General features: G+C 38.7%; 1 protein-coding gene across 5 annotated transcripts in view; it reads left to right on the top strand.

The window, feature by feature from the left end:
• Window positions 1–23,907, top strand: part of dnmt3aa (DNA (cytosine-5-)-methyltransferase 3 alpha a) — a 62,367-nt gene that overhangs the window by 6,450 nt on the left and 32,010 nt on the right. For 3 of the 5 annotated variants that reach the window (XM_008279015.1, XM_008279014.1, XM_008279013.1), the window contains exons 3-6: window positions 6,961–7,068; window positions 16,176–16,299; window positions 16,652–16,689; window positions 16,800–16,916. In XM_008279015.1, coding sequence (XP_008277237.1) covers window positions 6,961–7,068; window positions 16,176–16,299; window positions 16,652–16,689; window positions 16,800–16,916 — 387 coding nt within the window. Of the gene's footprint in view, window positions 1–6,960; window positions 7,069–14,230; window positions 14,362–16,175; window positions 16,300–16,651; window positions 16,690–16,799; window positions 16,917–23,907 lie in introns of those variants that run through there. The other 2 variants (XM_008279016.1, XM_008279017.1) reach the window with 2 other exon arrangements.

Raw genomic sequence — 23,907 nt, 5'->3', positions numbered from 1 at the left:
GAAAACAAATTTCCCTCTCTGGACAACAAAGACCATCTATCCAAAACAGAGAGGAACATTTTAAAGTTGAAATCTATTTTTTATGAATCCATTTGGGAATTCAATAATTAATTAATCTTTTGAATAATTCATAGTAAGGAAATAGGATTGTTAATTGGAACATCTTATTTAAAAAAAAAAAATAGTTTTAATATTTTAATGCAAATGTAATCAGTTATTTACACTTCAGTTTTAAAATGTATCATATTATTAAGTAATTACTAATTTATTATGACTAAACACGGTCTGCTTTTCGTCGTTCAAGTGGAAAAGTGACAAGTTTTACAGCAGATATCTAAAGTAAAAGTATATATTTGGATGACTAGTCCCTTATAAAGTGTTACAACTACTGATACATTTACATTTAAGCAGGATCTCATTGTTATACCCTAAATGCTCATATCAAAAACTAGTTATTGTGCTGTGGAATGATTTAAATGACGGTAGTACATTGATTTTACACTAACTGTTGTGCGTGCCGTAACTATAGTCACAAGTTGTTGTTGTTGGTTTTTTTTGCATGAAATCTACAATATTTCCATTTGTAAACAAACAAATCCATAAAACAGAAACACTTTAGTAAAGCTCCACTACTTCAAAATTATGTTTAAATCATACTCAAGTAAATACACTTAGTGTCCTACCTACCACTTGCACTATTCAGCTGCCTCTGCTGCCAATTCCCTTGCTGCTGTGACTTTTATCACTGCTTCTATTATTATACATATTGAAATAGAACTACTAATATTATTTTTGCTGCCACAGATATTATTACAGCCACCACCACTTTTACTACAGCTACATCATTACCACTACCACTACTACTTTGGCTTCTTAGCTTGTAGTTGAGAGCTTTTTTTAGCCAACAAACACAGAGAAAACCTGGCAAGTCACACTGTATGTGCTTGTAATAATTAAACCTACAGTTATTTATTTACATTCACTGCAGGCCTTTCTGCATTCCACACATTCAGTCGACCACATGCAGGTGAAACGAATACAGGGTTTCGAGTCTCAAACAGTTTTTTTTTCTCTTTTACACAAATGAGCGAGTGCGCGCACAGACAAACACACACACACACACACACACTAATGTACAGTCAGACAGGTGAAAAATGGCTCCTTTCATTTGTGCCCCCAGAGCCCTGGGCGGCCCTCGTAAATCTGTGAGAAGTTTGAAGTTCATTCTATAGTGCTGCTATATAAAGACCCGTCTCACTCGCTTACGTCCACATTCACACACTGGCAATGAGCCAAAACAAAGTTTCCCTTATAGAGTTGTTCTTTCTAACTTCCTGAGATTTAACTCTCTCACAAAGAGGCAAGAAAAGCCCAGAGAGAAATCAGAGGAAGCCACAGAGTTTGAAGACAGAGAGGAAGACATGTTGAGCAGATAGACACAGAATAGAAATGTGGGAGTTTGACTGATGGCAGTTATAATCTGTTGCACATGACAGGAGCTACTATTCCAAAGCTGAAGATAGAAAGACATTGTGGTAGGCTCAGATAAGGGTAAGGAAGCCTTTGAGCTTATGAAAGGAGAAGTAACTTCAAAACACGTAGTTGTATCTCACCTTTTGTAAACCTGAAAAGTCCTTAAAAAAGATTTCATGATGGAGGGAAAAACAAACAAACAAACCAAAAAACACATGCAGAATTAATATTTGTCTTGAGTTTATACAAAGTCAGCTGTAAAGCAGATCCAAAGTTCAGGCTTGAACCCTAAATGTCTATGTGCTTGTGTCATGCACAGTTTTCTGCTTTACTGCTGTAGTGAGTAATATACAATTCAGGCTTTTAACACTTCACAAGCTTAAACTTTGAGGCCACAGATTTCTAGCATTTTTTAAAGCTTGAAAACAGACTAACTGAAAAACTACTCCTTCTCTCTAATTCACAAATTGCAGCTTAAGGAAGATCTATGAAAATGTAGGTCATGTTTCTTCTGAACTACTTTGGCAGTTAATTTTTACTAAATTTATATATTACAAACTTCAAAGACAGTTTCAAGATTGTCAAAAGACATGCCTCGGACATAGTAGCAATACGTAACATCTTGGACATGTGCTCGGTGTTGTTTTATGCCATTCCTAAAGCCTTGGGTTACAATATGCTTGAAAAGAAGTCACTCTTATGTTGCGTCTCACCAGGTCCAACTAAGATAAAGTGTTACACCTGTTCTGAATGTGTGCTGAAACCTCCTTTGAGCTGCCTTCCTGATCTCTGTCCTAGAATAAGTACGCTCAGTAAAATGAATTGTAAACGCAGTAACATCACACAGTTCTGAACAGTCTCCCCTTCATAGTGTTTCACACTTCAAATACATTTGCGTAACGACGCACAGGGTTCATATCCTGCCTGATGTTCTTGCATACTATGTGAGTTTGCCCTTGCGTAAAGAGCAGCATTCAGATCAGATTGGTTGTTTTGGAAAGTTGCAAAACAAACGTCTTCAATCTGATGCTAGATGCTGAAGTTAAAAATGTTGTAAGACCACTTTGAATTAATTGAATGAGGCCCTAATGCTTCTTCTTCCAAGTATAAGTTTATATGGTGCATACTGCAAACTACAAAGATGGTCAGAAGATGTTGCAGGGGTTCTGTAAAAGTAAACATTTGGTATTCTGTTGTTTATTCCATCTCAAAAACTCCAAAATGTGTAGCTATATTGACTAATAATGGTCCAAAATAGCCACTAACCATATTTCAACAATAGTTAAGGTTGTAGTGTGAATTTCTAAGTTAAATGTGTCAATGATATGATTGCACGAAAAGGTCATCTTACATGTTAAAATCTATGACCATATGCCTTCTAAATGTGGGTAAAATATAATCTACTACATGTCCTGTTCACAGCTTTATCAGCCAGTGGTTGGAAGAGTGTTAGTTTCAAAGTGAACCACAGAAAGACGGCAGACAAGGACAGAGATGTAGGAAACGAGCACAGGAGAGAAAAGGGGAGAGAGACAGAGAGTAGGACGTGAGGATGGGGAAGAAAGAAAGAGGACAAGCTGTCTGCTGCCGATGGGATCCTCCTCTGCCTGCCTGGTTTGCAGTCTGGTTGCTTAGCAACTGCAGCGGCCTAAAATAACCTGCCGGGAGACAGAAATAGACCAAAGATATATGGACAGATTGGCTACTGTGTGTGTTTGTGTGTGTTGACACAATCTTGAAGGGATTTGGTTGAGAGGTTTTCAAGATCTGCTGGTTCATATTTGACTTGACTGTACTTTTCTTTTTTTTCGTGTCGCACTTTCAACACACAGTTGAGTACACTTGTATTGTTAAATGTGTGTATTTGTCGTAATTGTGTGTCGTGACACCGGCATATGGACCGCACACTAGGCAGACAGGCGCAAAGCCATTACCCGTTCTAGCTGGTTGCTATGCTGATCGTCAGGGAAGTGACATCAGAATGTTTAGTCAGCACGGCGGCACCGACGGAGACAGTTGCTAAGCAGTTTCTGCACCTTAGCAACCACTCCACTGTCACCGTAACACAGGGTCCAGTAGAAGAGACAGCGGAAGAAAAAAAGACATTGATGGAAAAACAAGCCTGACAGCAGGCGTCAGGTCACACTGGTTGTAGCAGCAGAGACCTTCAGGAGACAGAGAACATCATTATTACACTAAGTCAGACAGAACTTGCTTGACAGTTTCTGAGGTCCAACAAACACACAGTGAAAGAGAGCAGGAGAGCAGGCTACTCAAAAATGTATCTCACAAACAGCAAAACACAGTATAACATAATAGAGCAAAGGAAGTTTAATTTGATGTTGAACAAATCGAATAGATACATAGGTTTAGTGTCTGAAGGAGTCTGGGTGATCATTTCTCAAATAATGTTTATATGTAGAGTGATAAAAGATTGCACACAGCATGTTGTTAAAGTTAACAAACTTTACTAAAGTTTTTAGTTTACATGTGAATTTATTGTTTTCAAATGATATGTTGTACATGAGACATTGCCTGTATTAGGCATTTTGTCACAATGCACGATAGTGAATTAAAAAAAAAAAAAAAAAATCATACATCATACAGCCCTGGTCTAAAGTAAACGAAAAATTGTCCTTTTTATTTAGGGGGTAAAGAAAAGAAATCCAAGCAAACCCAACAGCAAACTACACCCGACAATATACAGACAAATAAATAAATCGTACCCCAACCTACGGAGAAAGCAGTGAACACTTACCTAGTTGTAATCCTGCAATAGGTCACCTGCCTCTGGTATCATAAACAAGCTTTGAACAAGTTGGGCAAACCTCTGATTAAAAACATATTTGTGCCTAACTGCTATATTTAAAGCCGCCTGCTTTACTTCAGCAATTCAAGAGCCTGATGTTTCTTTCTGGTATCAGTGACATTTATTTAATATCTGCCTGAGGCAGCAATTCGTACAAAGAGTGCTCGGACTTGAATTAAAAAGCTTGTAATGAAAATCACTCCAGCAAGGAAACTCTGGCCTCCTGGCTACATTTAAATACGCTTAAAGTTACAGGCATAATCTCTTACGTGATGAAGCTGCAATAAAGTTTTGACTGCTTCTCTAAAGATGCAGCAGGTGCTACCTGTTTTATTTGACTCGTTCACGTGTCCCCTTCTGCCCAATGAAAACTTTACCTGACTTCTTAGCAAGTCAAACTTGCTGATGTAAAAGTAGAGTGTGGACTTGACCGGAGTTTGGTTGGACCTTGGATTATTGGGGAAGTGGTTGCATATACTGGAATGTTACGACTGTGTTGGAGACACCAGATTTACAGTACTGGGGACTCAGTCTGATCTGATTCTAAGTGAGTGGATATATGCTTGTAATGGAGGCCGAGGTGTGACAAATTCTTTGTTTTGCAAGTCTTAAACCCTTTAGCCTTTGGCTGCCTTTGACATTTCCACCTCATAAAACACCTAAATCCATCAGTAACAGCTCTTAACTGAAAAACCTTGTACTCTATGGATAATAAACAATTGGGTAAATTTAAAAAACCAGTAGGTCTCTTTGTCCCCGTCACCAGGCCAGAATGAGATGAAAATGAAAATTCTAAATTAGAGAGTGAATAACAGCTTTGTAACAATGTCAGTGAACGCAGATGTTACCGAATCTGTTGAAAAATTCTCAACTCTTACCAGCTCGGAAACCTTCTCAACATGGTGGTGGTTTGAATGGTATATTTATAGAAACAATCATTTATAATTTGTATTTCTCACTTTCAAGTCATAGACTTCAAGGGAATCTAGTCCACTGGATCAGTATCAGGGTTAACACTCACTGTGTTAAGAGGATCAAATATCGTCCAGATGTGACCAATCCACATGATGCATGGTCTCTTCATAGTTACATTGATTTATGGCAGACAGCCTCATCCAGTTTTAGTGCCTCGCCTAGTGGTGTCGTATTCATTTCTATGCTAGGACTCATTCCTGAAATATTATGAGAAATAGCATCAGCAGAGAAAAAAATGGAATTGTTTATTCCAAAAAAACTTTATAACGCTTAAAAGCAAATGGATTGAGTGTATATTGTTCTATTCCTGTCACAGAGTTACATTTATTTGAAGTTTAACAGCTGAATGTTTTGCATGTTGTCATCCATTTTTAAGATTTCCTGTATCAATTTTTTTTTCCCTTAAAGTTATTTATTTGGCCTTTTTGCCTTTATTATATGGGCCAGTCGAGAGAGAGACAGGAAAGTGGGGGAGAAGAATAAGGAAAGGAATTGCAGCAAAGGGCCATGAGTGGGATTTGAATCCATGGCCGCTGCGTTGAGAACTGTAGCCCCTGTACGTGGGTCACCAGCTCAACCAGTTGAGCTATAGCGGTGGCCCTACCTGTATCAAAAATTTTCCAAATTTTCCCTTCAAAACACACGCAATTGGCTGCTGTTAGACTAATTTGGAGCGTATCTTTTGTCAGCAAAATGAAGAGTTGATATCTTGATTGATGTTGAATCTAAAGTTGTCAGATTTATGACCCAAGTCAGACTTGAGTACATTACTTGGCAAGAAGCAGTTGTTCACCAGTGAGCTGCCAACAACTTTGACATAAGGACGTTGTAAAAGCATTGTTTGGCGTAATATAACAAATTAAACATTAGTGGAAACGCTGTCGACAAATGTTTTTTCAGCTCACCATCTTAAAGGGCAGTCTGGTGTGTTTTAACATCCACAACACTTACTGTCTCGTTGACACAGGTGCAGAAGGCTATTTTTATTCTGTATATCATTGTAAAATTACACCACTGCTAGTCTACAACTCAGCTGTGCCACCACACCATTTTGTCTCTGCTGTGAGCAGAACAGAGGACACTTTTAAAACTGCTGGAATACATTCATTAAAAGCTTTGTGTAAGGCTTCAGTACAAGCCGGTGCAAAAGACATTGTGTTGTCAAGGTTTCCACGGGTTTATAAAATACTTCTAATAACTGATCTTGCAAGAGTCATTGTGCTCTGTATCCACGCTTACATCAATAGTAGGCAGATCTCATAGGACAACATGCATCCTGTCTGCTTTACTAAACACAGCTGGATTTCATGTCTGCAAACATATAATTTACTGGTTTTCTCTTTCATATTTCGCCCATTTATAGTTTGAGAACGCCTTTGTTCAATCAAAACTTGGCTGCGTTTTAAAAGTGTTTGTTTTAAGCAGCTTGTTCTTCAATTCCCCATTTTCGTCTCAAGAGAAAGGTCATAAATAAGTGTGAAAATTGGCCTTCAAAAATGGCAGATAACCGAGCTATTAATGCTTCTATTAACCATGTGCTATGCTTTATACATTTTATCTTGTTTTCCACTTACTACCTCAGACCGTCTTAACCATAATGCCTTGAATGGTTGCTGCTCTTATGCGGTCTCACTGCTGACATCAATTATAACTTCATACAGTCATCCCTCAGTGTTTGATGTGGGCTCTCTGTAATTCCCCAGAGTGAAGACGGAGCAGACCAGGACAGTCCAGAGGAGGGGACGCCAGCGAGCCCCCGCAACAAGCGCAGAGTGGGTCGTCCTGGCAGGAAACGCAAACAGCTGCTTCCTGTGAGTACTGTAATTAAAGCCTGTCATCGGCTTTTTATGCTTTAAGCTATAGCAAAGCGACTGATTTCATTTATTTACCTAAACAAAAATTGGTGAAACGTGTATGCACTGTCAGGGTTGGGAGGGTGACTTTAAAGATGCATCCTGTCACAATTACCAATTATCTGTGACATAATGCAGTCAGTAAGGTAATCCAAGTGTCACATCCAAGGTCATGTAACTTGATTACCTTGCATTACCTTTGGGTTGCCTCAGTATTCAAATGAAAACAAGAACAAACCAACACAGCAGTGATGTATTTTAGTTTATCCTGTAATGTGTGCACATGTGCATGGAAGGTCTGTCAGCTTTCATTCATAGAGGGAGATTCTGAGTTTTGTAACTGTTTATATTTAGGTAGGTGTATAGTATACTTATAGTGGTTCATTGTTAGTAATTTGGGTGAACCAACACTTTAAGTAGGTCAGCAAAAGAAATGCTGTTCTGTACTTAAAAAGTTCACCCACAAAGTCCCATAATACAACACTACAATAATAACTAAAACAATAATAACTCAAATAAATATTTAGTAATAATCAGCTAATAATAATCTGCTGGCTGTGCTGCTGACAATTTTTTAGTAGTTTATTTTTTTTTGTGTTAACAATTCATGTGTAGTCATACTATATCTATCTTCAGCAACTTGTAATGCCATAATTATTTTGTTTTTTTCAGTTTTGTTTTTCAGTTTTGTTGTTAGTTTGGTAGTTGATTTAATGATTAGGGAGATTTTGAAAACATACATGCGCACAGTATTGTTACTACTATCCATATATCCTGCTCTATGACTTTGAAACCATAACGTATCAGTCATTAAGCACTTGACATGACAGAAAAATATTTTCGACTCAAGTAAATGGATCAGACTTTGACAGAAAACAGCTTTTAGACCTCCAACCTGAGGACGTCCGCTTTGAAATGATTAGACTACAGCTGATAAACGGTGACTCTGCGTGTGTGACAGCTCTCAACTGTCTGAGATGAAGAAAAGCACATTTCCTGTCATTTCCTGTTAGATTCTGATCAATTCTGTCTCCATGTCAGGGATAGTTTATAATTCTAAGACATTAATTAAGTTGCCACTGTTATGCCGTGCATAAATATACCCAACCCTCTCTTTGGAGACACTCATATGGATCCTGCTGTTGTCTGATGCTGTAGGTATTTAATAAACTCATAAGAAAGACTCCTACAACCAGCTGGAAGCAACAAACTAAACTTGAGTTCCTGTTAATGTTTTACCAAAACCTGCATTTAATTCATCACTGGGGAGTCTTCTTGACTTGTTCCAAACTCTATCTCCGTCACAGTGAAGTTGTATTTTTATAGATGTTTCAGTGTGTAATAGTTATGAAATTATGCAACAAAGTAAATTAACTCACAATGAAGAGTTTGTGTGTCCTCTGACAACATAAATGGTGTCCTCTGAGCTCCCTGTGATGTTAATGGAGGTCCTCTTTTTAAACGTGTTTTAAAATTGTAATTCTTATCCCCATTCTTACAAAAACTGTTTTGGTAATGTAATTATTTTTGTTCTGTAACGTTTTTTTTTTTTGTCCGAATTATGTAACACCGGTCCATGTATTCTGTTACTCCCCCGAGCCTGTGCACTGTTTCCATTCGCTTCGCTTTACTTTTATGGATTCACACCTGCTCATAATACAGAAGCACACACAGGAATCTGGAGGCACACTTACTGCATTAATTAAGTGTCACATTTGAGTGTATTTGACAGATAATGCGATGGAGCACTTGCCTTCTCACAGTCGCTTGTGTGGGTTGCTTTTCCTCTGCTTTCATGTGTTTCATAGAGACATTTTTATTCACCGACAGTGTGTCTAAGAATGGGGATTTCCCCTGCGCATTGACTGCTTGCAGTAGCAGTAAATGCGTACACTCTCCTCCACATTCATGTCCTCATCACTTTCACTATTCAGATTGGCTCCATCCTCCACATTTTCCACATACCACTTAAAGTCACGGCGAAACAAAAGTTAGATCATCTTTAGCATCAGTCGTATGATAAATTTCCAAGTGAAACAGAATACGTGGCTTCAGGTCTGAGTGGATTGCTCAAAAGTGGGCATGAGTTAGTGATTAACTGAAACATACCAAGATGTATTGAGGAGGAGGAGGACCTTAGAAAATAGAGCACAACCACACTCTTTGGAAAAGTTTTTGCCCAAACACACACCTCCAACTATGATGTTTTTGCTCAGCTTTATTCTTATTTTTATGTCTTATGAACAAATTCCTCGTTTATTTAACCATCTACATGGACAAATGTCATCCACAGAAAAAAAAGAAACAAACTTTGTTGATCCAGCTTACGTTTTGTCTTCCCAACTTGAGTGAGAGCTTTGGTTGATTGTCGGACATCGCCAAACAGATACATGCAAATCCTTTTAAACCCCTTGAGAATTTTAAAATTCGATAAGTCTCTTCATCTGTATCACCAGGACAGAGGAAAATTTAAGCTTCCACATAATTTAGATTTGAGACAGTAGATAGCAGTCTTATAATCATGAGTCAGTGACACTGATGTTATCTAACCTGTTCTATAAATTCTCAACTGCAACTTCAAATTTGATGCAACAGAAATGAATCACAGTAGTACTATGATCTATCTATCTTCCTTGAAAGTGCCGTGTTCGACAATCTTCACAAACAGGCGGCGGGTTGTGGTTTTAACAACATATGGTCGTGGTACAAAGACCTCCAGCGTGGAAAAGATAAAAACACTGACCCGCTCTGACCACAGGACAGAGTATATCACATTAATTTATATATATATAAGCTAAGTATAAAAACTGCAAAGTGGCCATAATACAGTAGGTGTGCAGTGATACACATACATCCACAGGCAGTACAGACAGACTTTTCTACACTGTAAAACATTAAACAAGAATTGAGTGGAATGGACTAGTCTTTTCTTTTTACCTGAATGTAAACACAGACCTTAGCTGTCTCATTTGATATCTCTGGACTTAAAATGATGAGTTGCATTGATCTATAGCCTCATTGAATCAAGTTTTTAATTATCAAAAATGCTACCAGGCTTCTTTCATGCATTGTTTAGGAGTTATAACTCCCCCTGAGATTCCCTTTCACTATGAAAACTTGCTGTGTGTTGTTTCAAATGTGTTACATTCTTGTTGTTTCTCTATACAATAATTAAACCAGCACGAGAAGGGTTAGTAGAGAGTTCAGTTCTCTGTACATTTATTTTAACACTAATTCTGCTGATAGGTATTTATGTCCAATAAAGAACTGACGCCTTCAATTGAAAAAATGTGAAAGGAAAGCAGGTCTGTCTATAACGATTGTCTGAGATACTACATGGTTTATTCAATTTAATATCTTCAGTTAATTAAAGTTGGTCAATCACCTGAGCTAATGACAGTGAAATAATTATTCAACATAAGTTTGGTAACTCATACTTTGTGTGTATTATGTTATGTGTTCTGAGAAAATATCAAATCACACTGTTCCCTGTTCAGCTGCAGTATTGTAACTTTATTGGCTGCTTTCACCAAAGGTGACAGTGCTACTTACCTCCACTGTGTGTTTGACTGAGGGTTTGAACTGGCAACCTTCCAGTCACCTTTAGTCCAGCAGGAATAATCTCTGAGTGGTGTCACAGAGCTTCATTACTGCTGTGATGACACAGTATGGTGTATTTCTTTTCTATCACTGACTTCAGATCTTTGGCAGTAACTCTTCTCCATATTTCTCTCACCATTCATCCCTTATTGCTCACTTTGTGTCCATGTGTGTGTGTCTGCACATAACTCTGAAGCAGAATCAGCAGGTCAGTATTGCTGATCAATCAGGCCCAGACAGAAGGCATACTGAGCAAACTGCTGCAAGAGAGTGCGTGCTATCCATGTGTGTGTGCATTCATGTGTGCAGGAGAGCAGGTCTGATCATGCTTTGATGTCTGAGCTCTGACAAGGCGGGCAGGATTAATGTGGGTCCTGTCACACACACACACACACATGCAGTGGAGTGTATCCAGGAATAGAGCCATTGTGTGGAGCTTCAGGGTGGAGCTGTCAGTGACACTAACTATAGGGAGCAGAGAAGGAGGGAGGCAGCCTCACTTTCTTCTTGCTCTCTCCTTCTCCTCTATCACAAGTAATCACACACAAACACTCTTGCCTGTACATACATATTAATACAATAAAGATGATGGTTTCATGGACGATTAGATTAGCTTCATGGTCCTTCATCTTCTTCCCTTTTCTGTTTCACACTTTTTGCTTCTTAGTTCTTCTAGCTGCTGTTTTTTTTTTGAAGTTAAGGTAGGTGTCGGCCTCCTCCTATTTCCTCCCTCATTGCTCTCTCAGTTCTCTCTCTCCACTGCTACCATGTGTTGAGCAGCTGCTGGGTTATTATGCAGGAGTGTGTGTTACTACAGAAGAAGTTTGCAGTAGGACTACAGAGATATACTGGATAATTTCCCAACATTTAAGCTGTGCTTTCACATGAAAATCCCCTCACAGCCACAGTCAGTTGTGATGTCAACTGATATAAATGATGAAACTTTGCATGCACACTAATAGCTGGATATAATCCAGGGTAAAGCTAAACTATAATTATTGAAATTGCCTGGGTCTTCACTTAGTCTAAGCATGACTTGATAACCAGAGTTTTCCATTTGCGTTTGGCACATCTGTAGCTCACTCTGGTTTCTTTAGGTGTTTCTGATTTGCGCCCAAACCACAAAGGTCACAGAGAGATTGTGGAAAAATTATGGTTGCAGTGTTTGACTATAAGTGTCATGACTTGCGGCTTGTGGATAAAAAATTACTTTCTTGGGCCAGAAATGAAACGGCTTTTATGCTGCAGCTAACTGTGAAAACAACAGTGCTTCTGTTATGTTCCTGTATTAATTAACGGTTCTTGTTGTGTTGAGAAGCACACATATGAAAGTGACTTTGTAGCTGGTCTAATCTTAGGTTAGGCAAAACAGTGGCAGATTTAAATTATTACCGTAATCTGTGTTTACAATTATCGTAAAAGTTCAGTCAGGTCCATAAATATTTACGCAGTGACACAATTTTTAATTTGCATTGTATTGCTTTTTGCAAAGAAGTCTTTTTTCTACACATTGATACAAACAGAGTAAACAAAATGATACAACAACTACTAGCTAAATGGATTGCTTGACCTGATATTTTCACAATAAAACAAGGATTTTTATGCAAATACTCGAAGGTTCCAGCTTTTTAAACAAGTGGGAATTTGATGCATTTCTTTGTCCTGCAGTAAAGTAATCAGAATGATGATAAACTGCTTAGTATGTTCTGACATTTTATTTACAAAACCATTAATTGAGAAAATGATTATCAGATTAACTCATGATGAAAATAATCCCCAGTTGTAGCCTTAATACGTTTTCAGCTTGAGTTCCAACTTAGAACTCTCTCCAAAAATCCGACTCTTAAGGGCTCAGGAAGTTTGCTGACTAAAGTAACTTTACTGCCCCTTAAGGCAACACTTTGCTGCGACCACAGCAACGTGCTGCTTCTCCTCTCACACACCAGCAGAGACTCGCTTCACACAACAAGCCCACTAGTCAACGTCATCATTTCTTAAAGGGGATGAGCAGTCAGGCTGTGGCTGTGTAACCGACATGTACTATATCATGTATAATTCATATAATTATTAAGAGTTTGTTAACCGTGCTAGACAGAGATGGGTAGTAGCGGAAGAAGTACTCAGATCCTTTATTTAAGTAAACATACTAATACCGCTGTACACAAGTCCTCCACGGAAAATCCTTCTTAAAGTGAAAGTATAATCAGGAAAATGTACAGTGGTGTTAGAAGTAGAAGTACTCAGAAAAACATCTCAGTTGTTAAAAAGCAAATGTTGTCCAAGCGTAAGTATAACAGTTAATTCATATTTATTACAGGGCTGCTGTCTTAGACTACACTAGTTTTAACTTGGTGTTATCTATGAGCGAATTCTTCAGGAGTCAACACATCTGGGATTTTTCCCCTAATTGTTAGGTTTGGTTGTTCAGTTAATCTAGCAGCTAGGAATAGCTCTTGTGGCCAGTGTGGCCACCGCAGCTATTTCTAGTAACAGCAAGCATTAGCTATTAAAAATGAAGCAACAATGAAAATGTAATAAAGTTTTGATTGTGTAGATGTTAAAGAAGTTAACATTACTCTTCCTCCACAGTCGGTGATGGTATTTTTCCGACTGACACTGATGCGACAGCTCGGGCAATTCTGCAATCCGTACACATCTTGGAACAATTAATAATAACTAAAATAAAAAGTGCTGTACTGTGCACACATTTTTGCACATGTGTGTTATCTCCATCTGTCACACTGATTACAGCTACAACACATTTATTGCCATCTGCACACAGCTCATGTGTTCTGTTGGTAACTATCGATGAAGTTTACACAGCTACTTCAAGTCTACATGTAGACATCAAGACACAACTGGCATGTATTTATTTGCTACATTAGGTTGATGTAATGGCTTTTTTTGTTATTTTTGGTGTACTATTGTTTTATTGTTTGCCACATCCTGCTCTCTGCTCCCCCTGGGTTTCATCCCCCTAAAAAAAACCTCCCTTCGTTAGAGCTACACAGGTTAGAGTCTGTCAGCTGCACAGTTAAGTCAGGTACTTTCCACACTGTCTGTCCTTCAAGATCAAGGCGACATTAGATTCTGAGAGAAGAGGAAGTGCAGGTCAGTGAGGAGTTGTTTGAAGAGATGAAAGACCGCATGAGCCACCAGTGGACATGTTGGACGTACTGTGTGAAATATGTAATAGCCTCTGCATAAAAACACAATGCACTCGATGCACCGTGCACTTGTTTGTGTGTGTTTGGTCATTGCTGTCTCTATCTTTGAACTAAATTCTCTTCAAAGCTGCATTAAGCAATATCCTGTGATAGTCATTCTGAAACAAGAGACTGCCTGTAGTGTGAATCAGCACAGTAGTCAGCAGCCACATTAAGGTTGTAGTTTTGGTACACCGGCCCAAATGAAACCTAATCAACACACCTTCTCTCACAAAAGGAAGTCTATAACCAGCTCACTCAAGCCGGCTGTACACTTCCTATTAAGCGCTAAGTAACGGAGAGGCGGAAGAACGTCGAACACATAGCAATCCAAAGACATCCAGATATTTTTCTGTGGACCAAACCAGGCCTGACATGAATTTACATTCAACATGTGACCAAAAAGATGACTGCAAGTCCAGATTCCTCTGTTTCTGCTGAATGTGTAAGTAGTCAGTTGTTTGCTTAAAAGATAGCTGTAGGAACTAATGTAGTGTTGTCTTAATTGCTTAATGCAGCTTTAATTTCATTTTGGGGTTAAAATGATAAATGTAAAGGCCTCGTGCTCATGTCATGGACATGTGACGGTACTGCATGTGCACAGGATAGACACTGGTGCACACATTTCTATTTTTAGAAACATTGTAATTTTGTCTGAATTATTTTATGCCATGATTGTTTTGTGCACATTTTTTAAATTCATGTGAGCTAATTTATTATTACTTGTCCACGAAGTATATTTTTAATATACACATGCTTGATTTTTACATAGCCAGTTCTACACTGATTTCAACCACTTGACAAGTGGTTGAATTAGCTTGATTGCTTTAATTTATTTAGTTTGAATGTGTTGTGTTTCCTGCAATTTATGAAGTCCATTAAATGCAATAATCAGAAATATGCTTATTTTTTTCTGTTTTCCATTTTGCATTCAATCACTTCATTTTCATTTATTCAGTTACTGCCTTAATGTTTGTTACAAAATATTAGCTTATCTGCTGCTTCTGTCAAGCTAGTTTTAATGAGAGTTGACGCTTATTATGATTCTCTTATTTATTTAAAACATTTTTGGATTAGTAGAGCTTGAGTTCTGAATCTGACTGTGTATTGCCACTAAGGAACAAAAAGGTGCCACATGGTCATCTAGATGAAGACACATAAAAACCCTGCTGCCTTTTAGTGCTTGATCCTGCATTAACTTTCAGAACCCGGTTAATGCAGCAGGAAAAAGGTGGCCCTATACATGCAATTAATGTTTTGCAGCTACTTTGTAAAAGGGCATCAACACGCATTAATGCAAGATATTACATGTTGGCCTTTAGATGGGATATTTGAGGCACTATAAGGCTTTGAACTGCCAAAAAATGTCCCTTTGTATCAAAACCTTGTGTCTGAGTATCAGCATTAAAAGTGTGTGCTGGTGTAGCGTAGTCTGTCCCGAGGCCCTTTTAGTCACCTTTTCTGTTCTCTGCCTTTTACAGGCCTCCTCAGCTGCTCATTACAGCCTTTGCGGGCTTGTTAGCGCAGGCTAGCGTTAGCGTAGCCTTTGAGCTTGACAATCACCCCTGCTCTCCACTTTTTAACTGCCCATCTATAAAATCTGTTAGCAGCACGCACACACAGACACACACACACACACACACACACACACACACATGAAAACCCTGCAGGTCTTTCAGAGCTAGACAAAGTTTAATATTATTAATGATGTTCAGCCACTGAATTTGAGGCAGGAGATTCTTTGCATGTTGTCATCTTGATATTTTGCATTTATTCATTTCATTGAAACGTAAAACATTAGAACTAATTGTGAGCTTATTTTACATTTTGCACTTCATTAATCTATAAACGTAATGTTATGATCAGTTAACATCATTTAACATGAGCTCCCCCCTACGCGTACTTGTTAATCATTACAACTGTTAATAACATAAGTGCTGCTCCTCTTCTCATCTACCGGGTGTGTGTGTGTGTGTTTGTGTGTGTGTTAATAGGAGCTAAGGGTGTTTGTTACACTGATCCTATGCAGACACACTCTGCTAGATGTACCTGCTTTGTATTGTACTAACAAGAGTAGACTAATAGATACTATGTGCAGGTATTGCAGTAGCACTGTGATTGTGTGTGTCTGTTTTACTTGTGTGTATAAATCCTGTAGATGTCTTTGTGATTATTATGTCTGTGGAGCCCTTTGATGGGTCTACACAAGGGCGAGTAGCAGTTTTCTCAGACCTGGACTGTGCTCTTTCTGTTTCCCAGGAGATGGCGACCTCTGACCCATGTGCAAACGCCCCCCCAACTCCGCCTGAGGAGCCGGAGCCCTCACCCTCCCCTCGCAAGAAGCGTGGGCGTCGGAAAATAGAGCAACCAGAGAGGAATAAGGGTATAGATTTATTGCAGAGTCATATCATTTCAGATAATATTACTTTTTTGCCCATATGTACTTGTGTATCTTTGAATTCATGAGCTAAGTTTCCATTATTTTAAATCTGCTTTAGTTCTTGATGGTCAGTGATGGTCACAATTATCAAAATTATGTATCCACATCGCTCAGAAAATTCATCAGTTTACCTGAGATGTTAACAGCTAAATGACTTCCAGATTGCAGAGAGCAGTTTGACTTTAAATATGGATGCTGAGGCAAAGTGATGAAAACCATGACTTTGCCTCCTCATTAAACCTCTTGTTAAATCTGTACAAATGAGCCATTTCCTGTAACTTTCCTTCTCCCGCAGACGAGCCAGACGACAGAAACTGCGACTCCCCCAGAGAGGTGAGAAAACTAGTTGCTACCCCACTTCTGCTTATTTTCTGCAAACCAAAAATGAAGCTAACAATTCTCATATTGCACATGAGTATGTAACAAGTTTTGTGTATGTGCAGGGTGAAACTGGGAGGCTGCGGAGGAGGCCAGTCCCCAGAGTGACTTTCCAAGCTGGAGATCCGTACTACATCAGCAGGAGGCAGAGAGAAGAATGGCTCAGCCGCTGGAAGATGGAGGTGGGAGACAAACAGGTCTCTGTCTGTGTGAATTTATAGCAAAACTAAAAGTTCCTTTTGGTGCCCAATCAGAGTAAATATGCTTCTCAACGCGCCTAAATTAGAATAATCTGACTAATTAGGAAGAATTTTTTAATTTTGGAATGTCCTTGTCCTACATATGGTAGAAGTTTAATTGGCTGGTTGAGAAGATTTATAAGCTTTTGAACTGGTTTTATAGATGGACGCTTTGCCCTCTAGAGTAGCCACACTACAGCAGAAATTAACTGTGGTTTGCTTTGTGCTGTGCTGAGTTGTCAAGTGAAGGGTAAATCCCCTTGAGAAATTTAAATCAGCTAGCGCTGCGCTCGAGCGGAAATCGCTATGAGTGTTATCACGATTTACATTTTCACTTCATATGTCAAGGATATTAACTTAGTTTGTGCTGTTTCTGTTAAATGTCCATTTGACTCAAATAAAAGGAAAGAAAAGTCCTAAAAAATTAATTTTTGGATTTTTTTTTGTCCTATTTAAAAAATCATAGCAAGGACTGCTAGCTAGCTCGGCAGCCAACTCAAGTTCACTGTGCTTCACTCACATGGCATACTCTCACATCCTACTTAATCTACTTAAGCCGTCAGTGCTCTGCTCATTCTTTGCTGCATGCCTGCTGCCACTCCTCCCACCTTAAAGCTGTGCCATCACTCGCTGCCGCTTCTGCTGCTGTTCTTATAGCACTGGAACGGCTCCACCTCCACCTGGCATGCACCTGTAGGCTCTGAGCCCAGGTTCCTCTAAAGGGGAAGTTGTTATCGTCACTCCTCGCTCCCTGCTGTGTTGAACTTAATGTTTCCTTGTGGGGATCAACGAGTTCGGAGCTTAAATTCAAAACATAAATGTTGTACATATTCGACATTCACATATAATCTATTCCATGTGCGTTTGCTGACTGAACTCAGTATTCCCAGACATATAAAACACAGTCGCAGTATCTGCAGTTCTTCAAAAGTCTTAAAAAGCAGTTTCATCAGAACAGCCTGAAGAGCTATTAAAGTCCTAAATGTGAATTACAAAGTATATGTTTTCTCTTTCCAGCTGTAACATGCTCACAAAAACTTAAATTAATGTGTTATTTAAAAAGATGGTGGGCTCGTTGTCATATGAGTAAAAGGAGCCCCAACTTTGCTGTAGGGCCCGCGGACAAATGTTTTTTCTTTCCTTTTTTCCTTCTTACGTCTTTTTTTGTCTTTGGAGTTGTTTGTTGACAGTAAAAAATTATATTCAATTATATTTTTTGTGGTATTAAAAAGGTCTTACATTTAATTTGGTCAACACTGCTGGAAAAATAAGCTCTTGTGCTAATTTCTTCAGCTTCCATTTTCCTTGTTGAGTGCTTTTAAGCAGTGTACAAATATTTGCAGTACTGAAGGTTTTGCAACACACTATGGGGTAATTTTAAGCAGATGTATTTATTACTGTATTGGTCAACAGCTAACGCTCCTCCTTTGGGCACCTATCCGTGGAAGCTTGTTCAGAAACCAACCTCAAGGGTCAACAATGAAGCCAACACAAGGTGCCTAAAACTGCAGTTCATTGAATGGCCACTTGAGTCTGGCTCCAAAAGTGAGTCAGTCCTCATTGGCACTTATGTTAAAATGTCCAACTTTACAGCGTAAATGAACATGTTAACGTCCTGGAAGAAAAAAACTGCTTTGGTCTCTGTACCTAACTTCCTCGTGTGTGAAACCTGTACTGAAGGTAAATGTTTATAGAATTCACTTGTTTAAATTATAATAAGGCTTGAAGTTATGCATGATGAAGGGCCTAGCTGCACTGAGTGACATCCTAGAACAGTCCATGAACCAGAGATTTTTGCATGAATTTCAACTCATTCTCCATTTCATCGCTCATTTTTGGATTAGTCAGAAGTTAGAAGAAATCAGGTGCTGCCAAGATGGCGACAGCCAGGCCGGTCGCACTAAGCTTTAGAACTGCAGCTAAGGAAACGCATGGGGGATGTCGCAGATTGTTCATCCATCATCATCACCTTTATATGCAGCCTATGGTAGACACGGATAATGAATAAGAGCATAGTAAAACACAGTTGTAATATTATATATATATATATATAAAGTCTTCATTGGACAAGTTATAATTGCTGCCATATACTGTTAATTAATAAATAGTTAGACCAAGTCTTCATATCCGCTCATAGCTACATTGTTGTGTGTTGGAAAAAAGGTATATGCTGCTTACAAATGTTGAATACAAAAAGTAAGTTATTGCTGATGTTTTTGTATCAGAGGCTGGGCTGCTGGAAGATGTTATACATCAGTAAACTTACAGTAATTACCTTAACAACTATTATTAGGTTGTTTTTAACTTATTATGTTAAACATTATTGATTGGTTTATTCAGCCTGTTTGAGGCAACTTGTACAGATCCAGCTTATGGTAATGTAATTAATCATTTAAAGTAAATTAAATTGTTGAATTGTTGAGGAAGGCAGGGCAAATATGCTGTATGGTTAGAAACAGTCAGCTGCTTTTTATTGTAAAACAGATATCAAATTACATTCAATGTGGTAATAAAATAATACAATAACAACCTTATTACATTTAACTAAACATCTGATATGACAAAACCTCATTCTAGGGCAATGTTTTGTCCTTTCAGTTCTGGCCTGTTTAGCCAATGTTTGGCTTTTCCATTAATTGTTGGAACATGTCTTCAGCGTGGAGGTTGACTTATGTCTGTTTCGTGTCAAAAACTGGCATCTGGAAATATTTTTGTCTAGGTTTAACCTGTCATCACCTTATTGAACTTTTCGTTTTTGTTCGGTCTTCGTCTCACACTTCTGAGTGCAGTCGTCTTGCTTGCCCTCATCTGCTCTGCACGGTTTGTTTGTTTACACTGGAGGGGAGTGGACTTCCTCTCCATACAGACTCACATTTGGCTTGTGGGAGATGAACTGTACTCTGTCAATGTCATTGGCTTTTTGCAGTGAAATTTACCCAGCACTTGACATAATGAAGTGCCTCTGAAAGTGAAAATGGGGCTTTCCCTGCAAATGTCAGCTGCAAAAGCTTTTCGTGTGCTGTTTGCTTCTAGAAGAGACTTCAACTTTGGTTGATTTTGACAGGCGTTGTTCTAAAGTAACATTAACCTTGCTGCTAAAACAGTGGCGACCTTCCTTTTTTGTCCAATGTGCCCTCACAGCCCTATTAGATATCCCTTTGGGAAACACCTCTGATTCATGAAAATTCTAAAATTGTTGATGTTAAGAGTTTTAGTAGGCCTATTTTAGTCGTCAGGGTGAGGTCAGCATGGAGTAAATGAAGTGGGGAAAGCTTGATCCCTCCATTTGACATAACTTTTGAATGTCTGTTTTGATTTTTCTGCTTGTTCAAGACTATAGATTCCAGTAAGGCCAACAAGTTTGTTTCTTCAGTTGTATTTCTGGAAATTTCTGTGCTTTCATGGCATAAAGTGAAATTTACAATCACGTGATACTTGCTGGTATTTTAATGACTAATTTCTGAACTTGTGTAACTTTGATTGGACTGAATATCTTACAAGGACATTATACACTTCAGTCATGTAACTAAGTCATAATTGCAGCTCTTTCATCCACAGTTAAAGTGGGCCCACTGTGACACATGGTGCTACTTAAACTAGTGCAACTGCTTTCCTCTGTATTAGGAAAACAAAACAGGAATCATGCAAAACACTTTTTATTCCTTTATTTTAAGTTGTTGCACTCGGTATTTTTATGTTTCCAGGGGATCCTTCCTGTTCGTAGTGATGATCATCATATTCAGCGGTTTCCCTCAATGGTGCAAAGCTTTGTAGCATCTTTCAAACTTATTTCTGCCCTGCAGCTTTACTGTTCTGGATCAAATCACTACTCTCACCTTCTTCCTATTCTTCCAGCTGCAGCACACAGCTGTTTTTAGCACACAGCCTCTAAAAAACAGATGCTTGGTTCTGGGCAGGAGGGCAACATGCAGATAGACAGAATTAGCAACTAGCTGTTGAAGTTAGTGAAATACTTGGCTGATAAGGAAACAGATATTTCCCTCAGGAGGTGGTGGAGACCAAAACAGAGCTGAAAGAGAATACATTTTGAACCTCAACTTGCAAGACGAGCTTTTAATTGCTGGCTGTTTTAATAGTTACCTGCTTGCTAACAGGTTTGTCATGTTTGCATTGTGACAGGCTATCAGAGTGTCTACAACTTATTTCCCTCGAGCAGTCAGTTATCACTGGTTTAACTTATTTGACATTACAGTTTATTTGATCATAGATGTGTAAGACAAAGATTTTCTTGCATGCTTGTGTGAAATGTTGATGTCTGACACTACAGGACTGGGGACATAATTTATCATCAAAGTAAACGATGTTCTGCTGTGCTGTTGAGAGAGGTAATGTGAATGAGTAGATGTCAATAGATGCAACAAAAAAAAAAAAAAGTGTGTGTATGAGGACGGACTTTAACCTGAGAAAGAGAATGACTGAAAGAGACAGGATGTGTGAGAGTGTGTGGTCATGAAAGGAAGGTAGGGAGTCATTCAGGCTGATTGACACAAACAGTGATGGGAAAGTGTGTGAGAAAAAATGCAGGAGTGTGTGAGAGGAAGTGAGCGAGAGAGCTCAGGCAGAAACCACGTGTAGCTGCAGTTTCCCCCTTTCTCTTGTGTGAACTTGTTTGTTGCAGTCAGTGTTTGAGAAGCACAAACCTGAAAATCTGCCAGCATGTGACAGGAGCTCATGTGAGAACAGCACAAAAAGAATGTGTTTAGAACATATAAATAACCTATGACATGAACCAGCAACAGATCTACATAGGTTCAAAATCATTAAATATGATGTATTATATAATCATGTTTAAAAATGCTAGATTCCCATGCTGGCATGAAGCATATGTGAACACACATTCAGTTGGTTAAACTGATACCAGCTTGTCTTCAGACTGCAAACTGTTGCATGTGCATGTGACAGATGGAGAGAGAGAGAGAGAGAGAGAGAGAGAGAGAGAGAGGCAGAATATGTGGGACTTTCTTTCAGCATTATCTTCTCACTTACTGACTCATCAGCAACTCTCAAACCTTAAGTGATGTGTGTTTTGCTGGAGTTTAGTGAAAGTAATTGAGCCTGAAAGGGAGCATATTCCCATAACTTCAATTTATTTTAAAGAAAGAAGGGGAAAAAATGTGTTGAAATATGAAAGAACAGAAGGAATTAAGGTGAAAATATAGTAAGCAGAGACAACAATAGGAGCAAAGAAGCAAAACCATAAACCATAGAAAAGAAGGCAGTGAGGGCAGAGTGTTCAGACCTTTTTAATCCTTCATTACAAAGTCATGGTTAAGTAAAAATCCTGTGTAATATTATAGAGTAATACAACTAAAATAAATGTTATATTACAATGGCCATAATATGAAAATACAGATGGAAAGACCATTTATTTCTTTTCTCCATATCAGACAGCGTGTCTCTGAACGAGCCCAGAGGTGTCCCTGTGGCCCTCTTCCTAAAACGGGTGTGGGCAGCAGCAGCTTAGTTGGACTTAAAGCTACAGACACTGAAGCAGCCTGTTTGTAACAGGACATTGAAGGCATGCTAGAATTTTTAGGCTGAAACCTGAAATACACATTCTGCGAACATGCAATAGCTTCTTAAACATGAGCACAAACTGGAATCTTTAAAATTATTGAATGTAAAAAGCAGCTTTTCATTGTACTTTAGAGCATGTTGTCTATCTAAGCATGTATGTATGTATGTGGGGATGGGGCCGTCTATGTAATGTGAATTTTATCATCCCCCCCTATGTCCACGAGAGCCTGCATGGACCCTCCACACACATTTGCGTGCTGCTCTAACATTGTGATAGAGCGACTACGCTACAAGGGCAATAGTCTGCATGGTCAGCAGTTATGCATACGAGGAATGTGTAAATATGACCTACTATGCATGTAGGCAACAGAGTCTTTAAAGCAGAAAAGGGCTGTAATAACAACAACTATGTGTCTGTGAATGTCTACATCTGGCTGTGTGCACGTTCATACTGTAGTATCCTCAAGGCTTGAGGACGGGGGCCCTTCAAAGGGGTCCTATCATGATGATGCAGAAGCTCTGCTCCACAAATGTGTATTCCATTCTGAGACTTTTCTCTTGTTGCTTTTTTGAGAAATATCGAATCATCTTAACAATAATTATTATACCTGATATGTTCAGAGGTGGACTATCTCTTTGGTAGATGTGACTCTAAGCTTATCCTTCATTTTTATGGTAATCTGAAAACTAATTCTTAGCTGCAGCTCAGATAAATATAGTGGTGCTATATTTCACTCTGAGATATGGGGTCAAAGGGTGGAAATTACCCAGAAAATTATAAAATTGAGGTGAATGAACAGATGAAGGTAACTGAGAAAGTTAAATATAGTCAAACGAAAGAAGAATGTGCGATCAAAAAGAAAAAAAAGCTACAGAATGAGGCGAGACGAGGCCAATTCATCTTTGTAGCACATTTTATAGCCAAAGGCAACGACCATCTCCGGCCTGCTATAGATGGAAGTATGTGCAAGTTTCCCTACATCATGTCTAGACATCAAGTCTCTGACCCTTGTGATTCTTCAGGGTGATTTTGTTCTTGATCTAACGTGACTATTACAATTTGGTCTGAATCCAGAGAAACATTAAGGTTTCCTGCTGAAAGAGAAAAAGAAAAAGAATGCAAGAAGAGAGAGATTCAATAAAGAAAGGGAGTAAAAAGGGATTGGATGTGGAAGGAAAGAAAGCAGGCAAGAAAATAAAAAATGCAAGACACTTAAGTGAGATGTAAAGAAAGGAAAAAGACAGATATTGACAAAACGAGGGAGGGGAGTGAAAGAAGAGAAAGAAAAGCAGAGAGAAAGTGTGTGTGTGCATGTGTGTGTTTGACAGAAAGACAGAAAGGGGGTGAAATCAGTGATGGAGACAGAGGTTAATCAGTTCCAGGTTTCTGTGTGTG

This window comes from Stegastes partitus, unplaced genomic scaffold (genome assembly GCF_000690725.1).
Source record: "Stegastes partitus isolate 25-593 unplaced genomic scaffold, Stegastes_partitus-1.0.2 Scaffold142, whole genome shotgun sequence".
Lineage (NCBI taxonomy): Eukaryota > Metazoa > Chordata > Actinopteri > Pomacentridae > Stegastes > Stegastes partitus.
The sequence above is the reverse complement of the archived record's forward strand: the minus strand, read 5'-3'. Positions and strand labels throughout refer to the sequence as shown.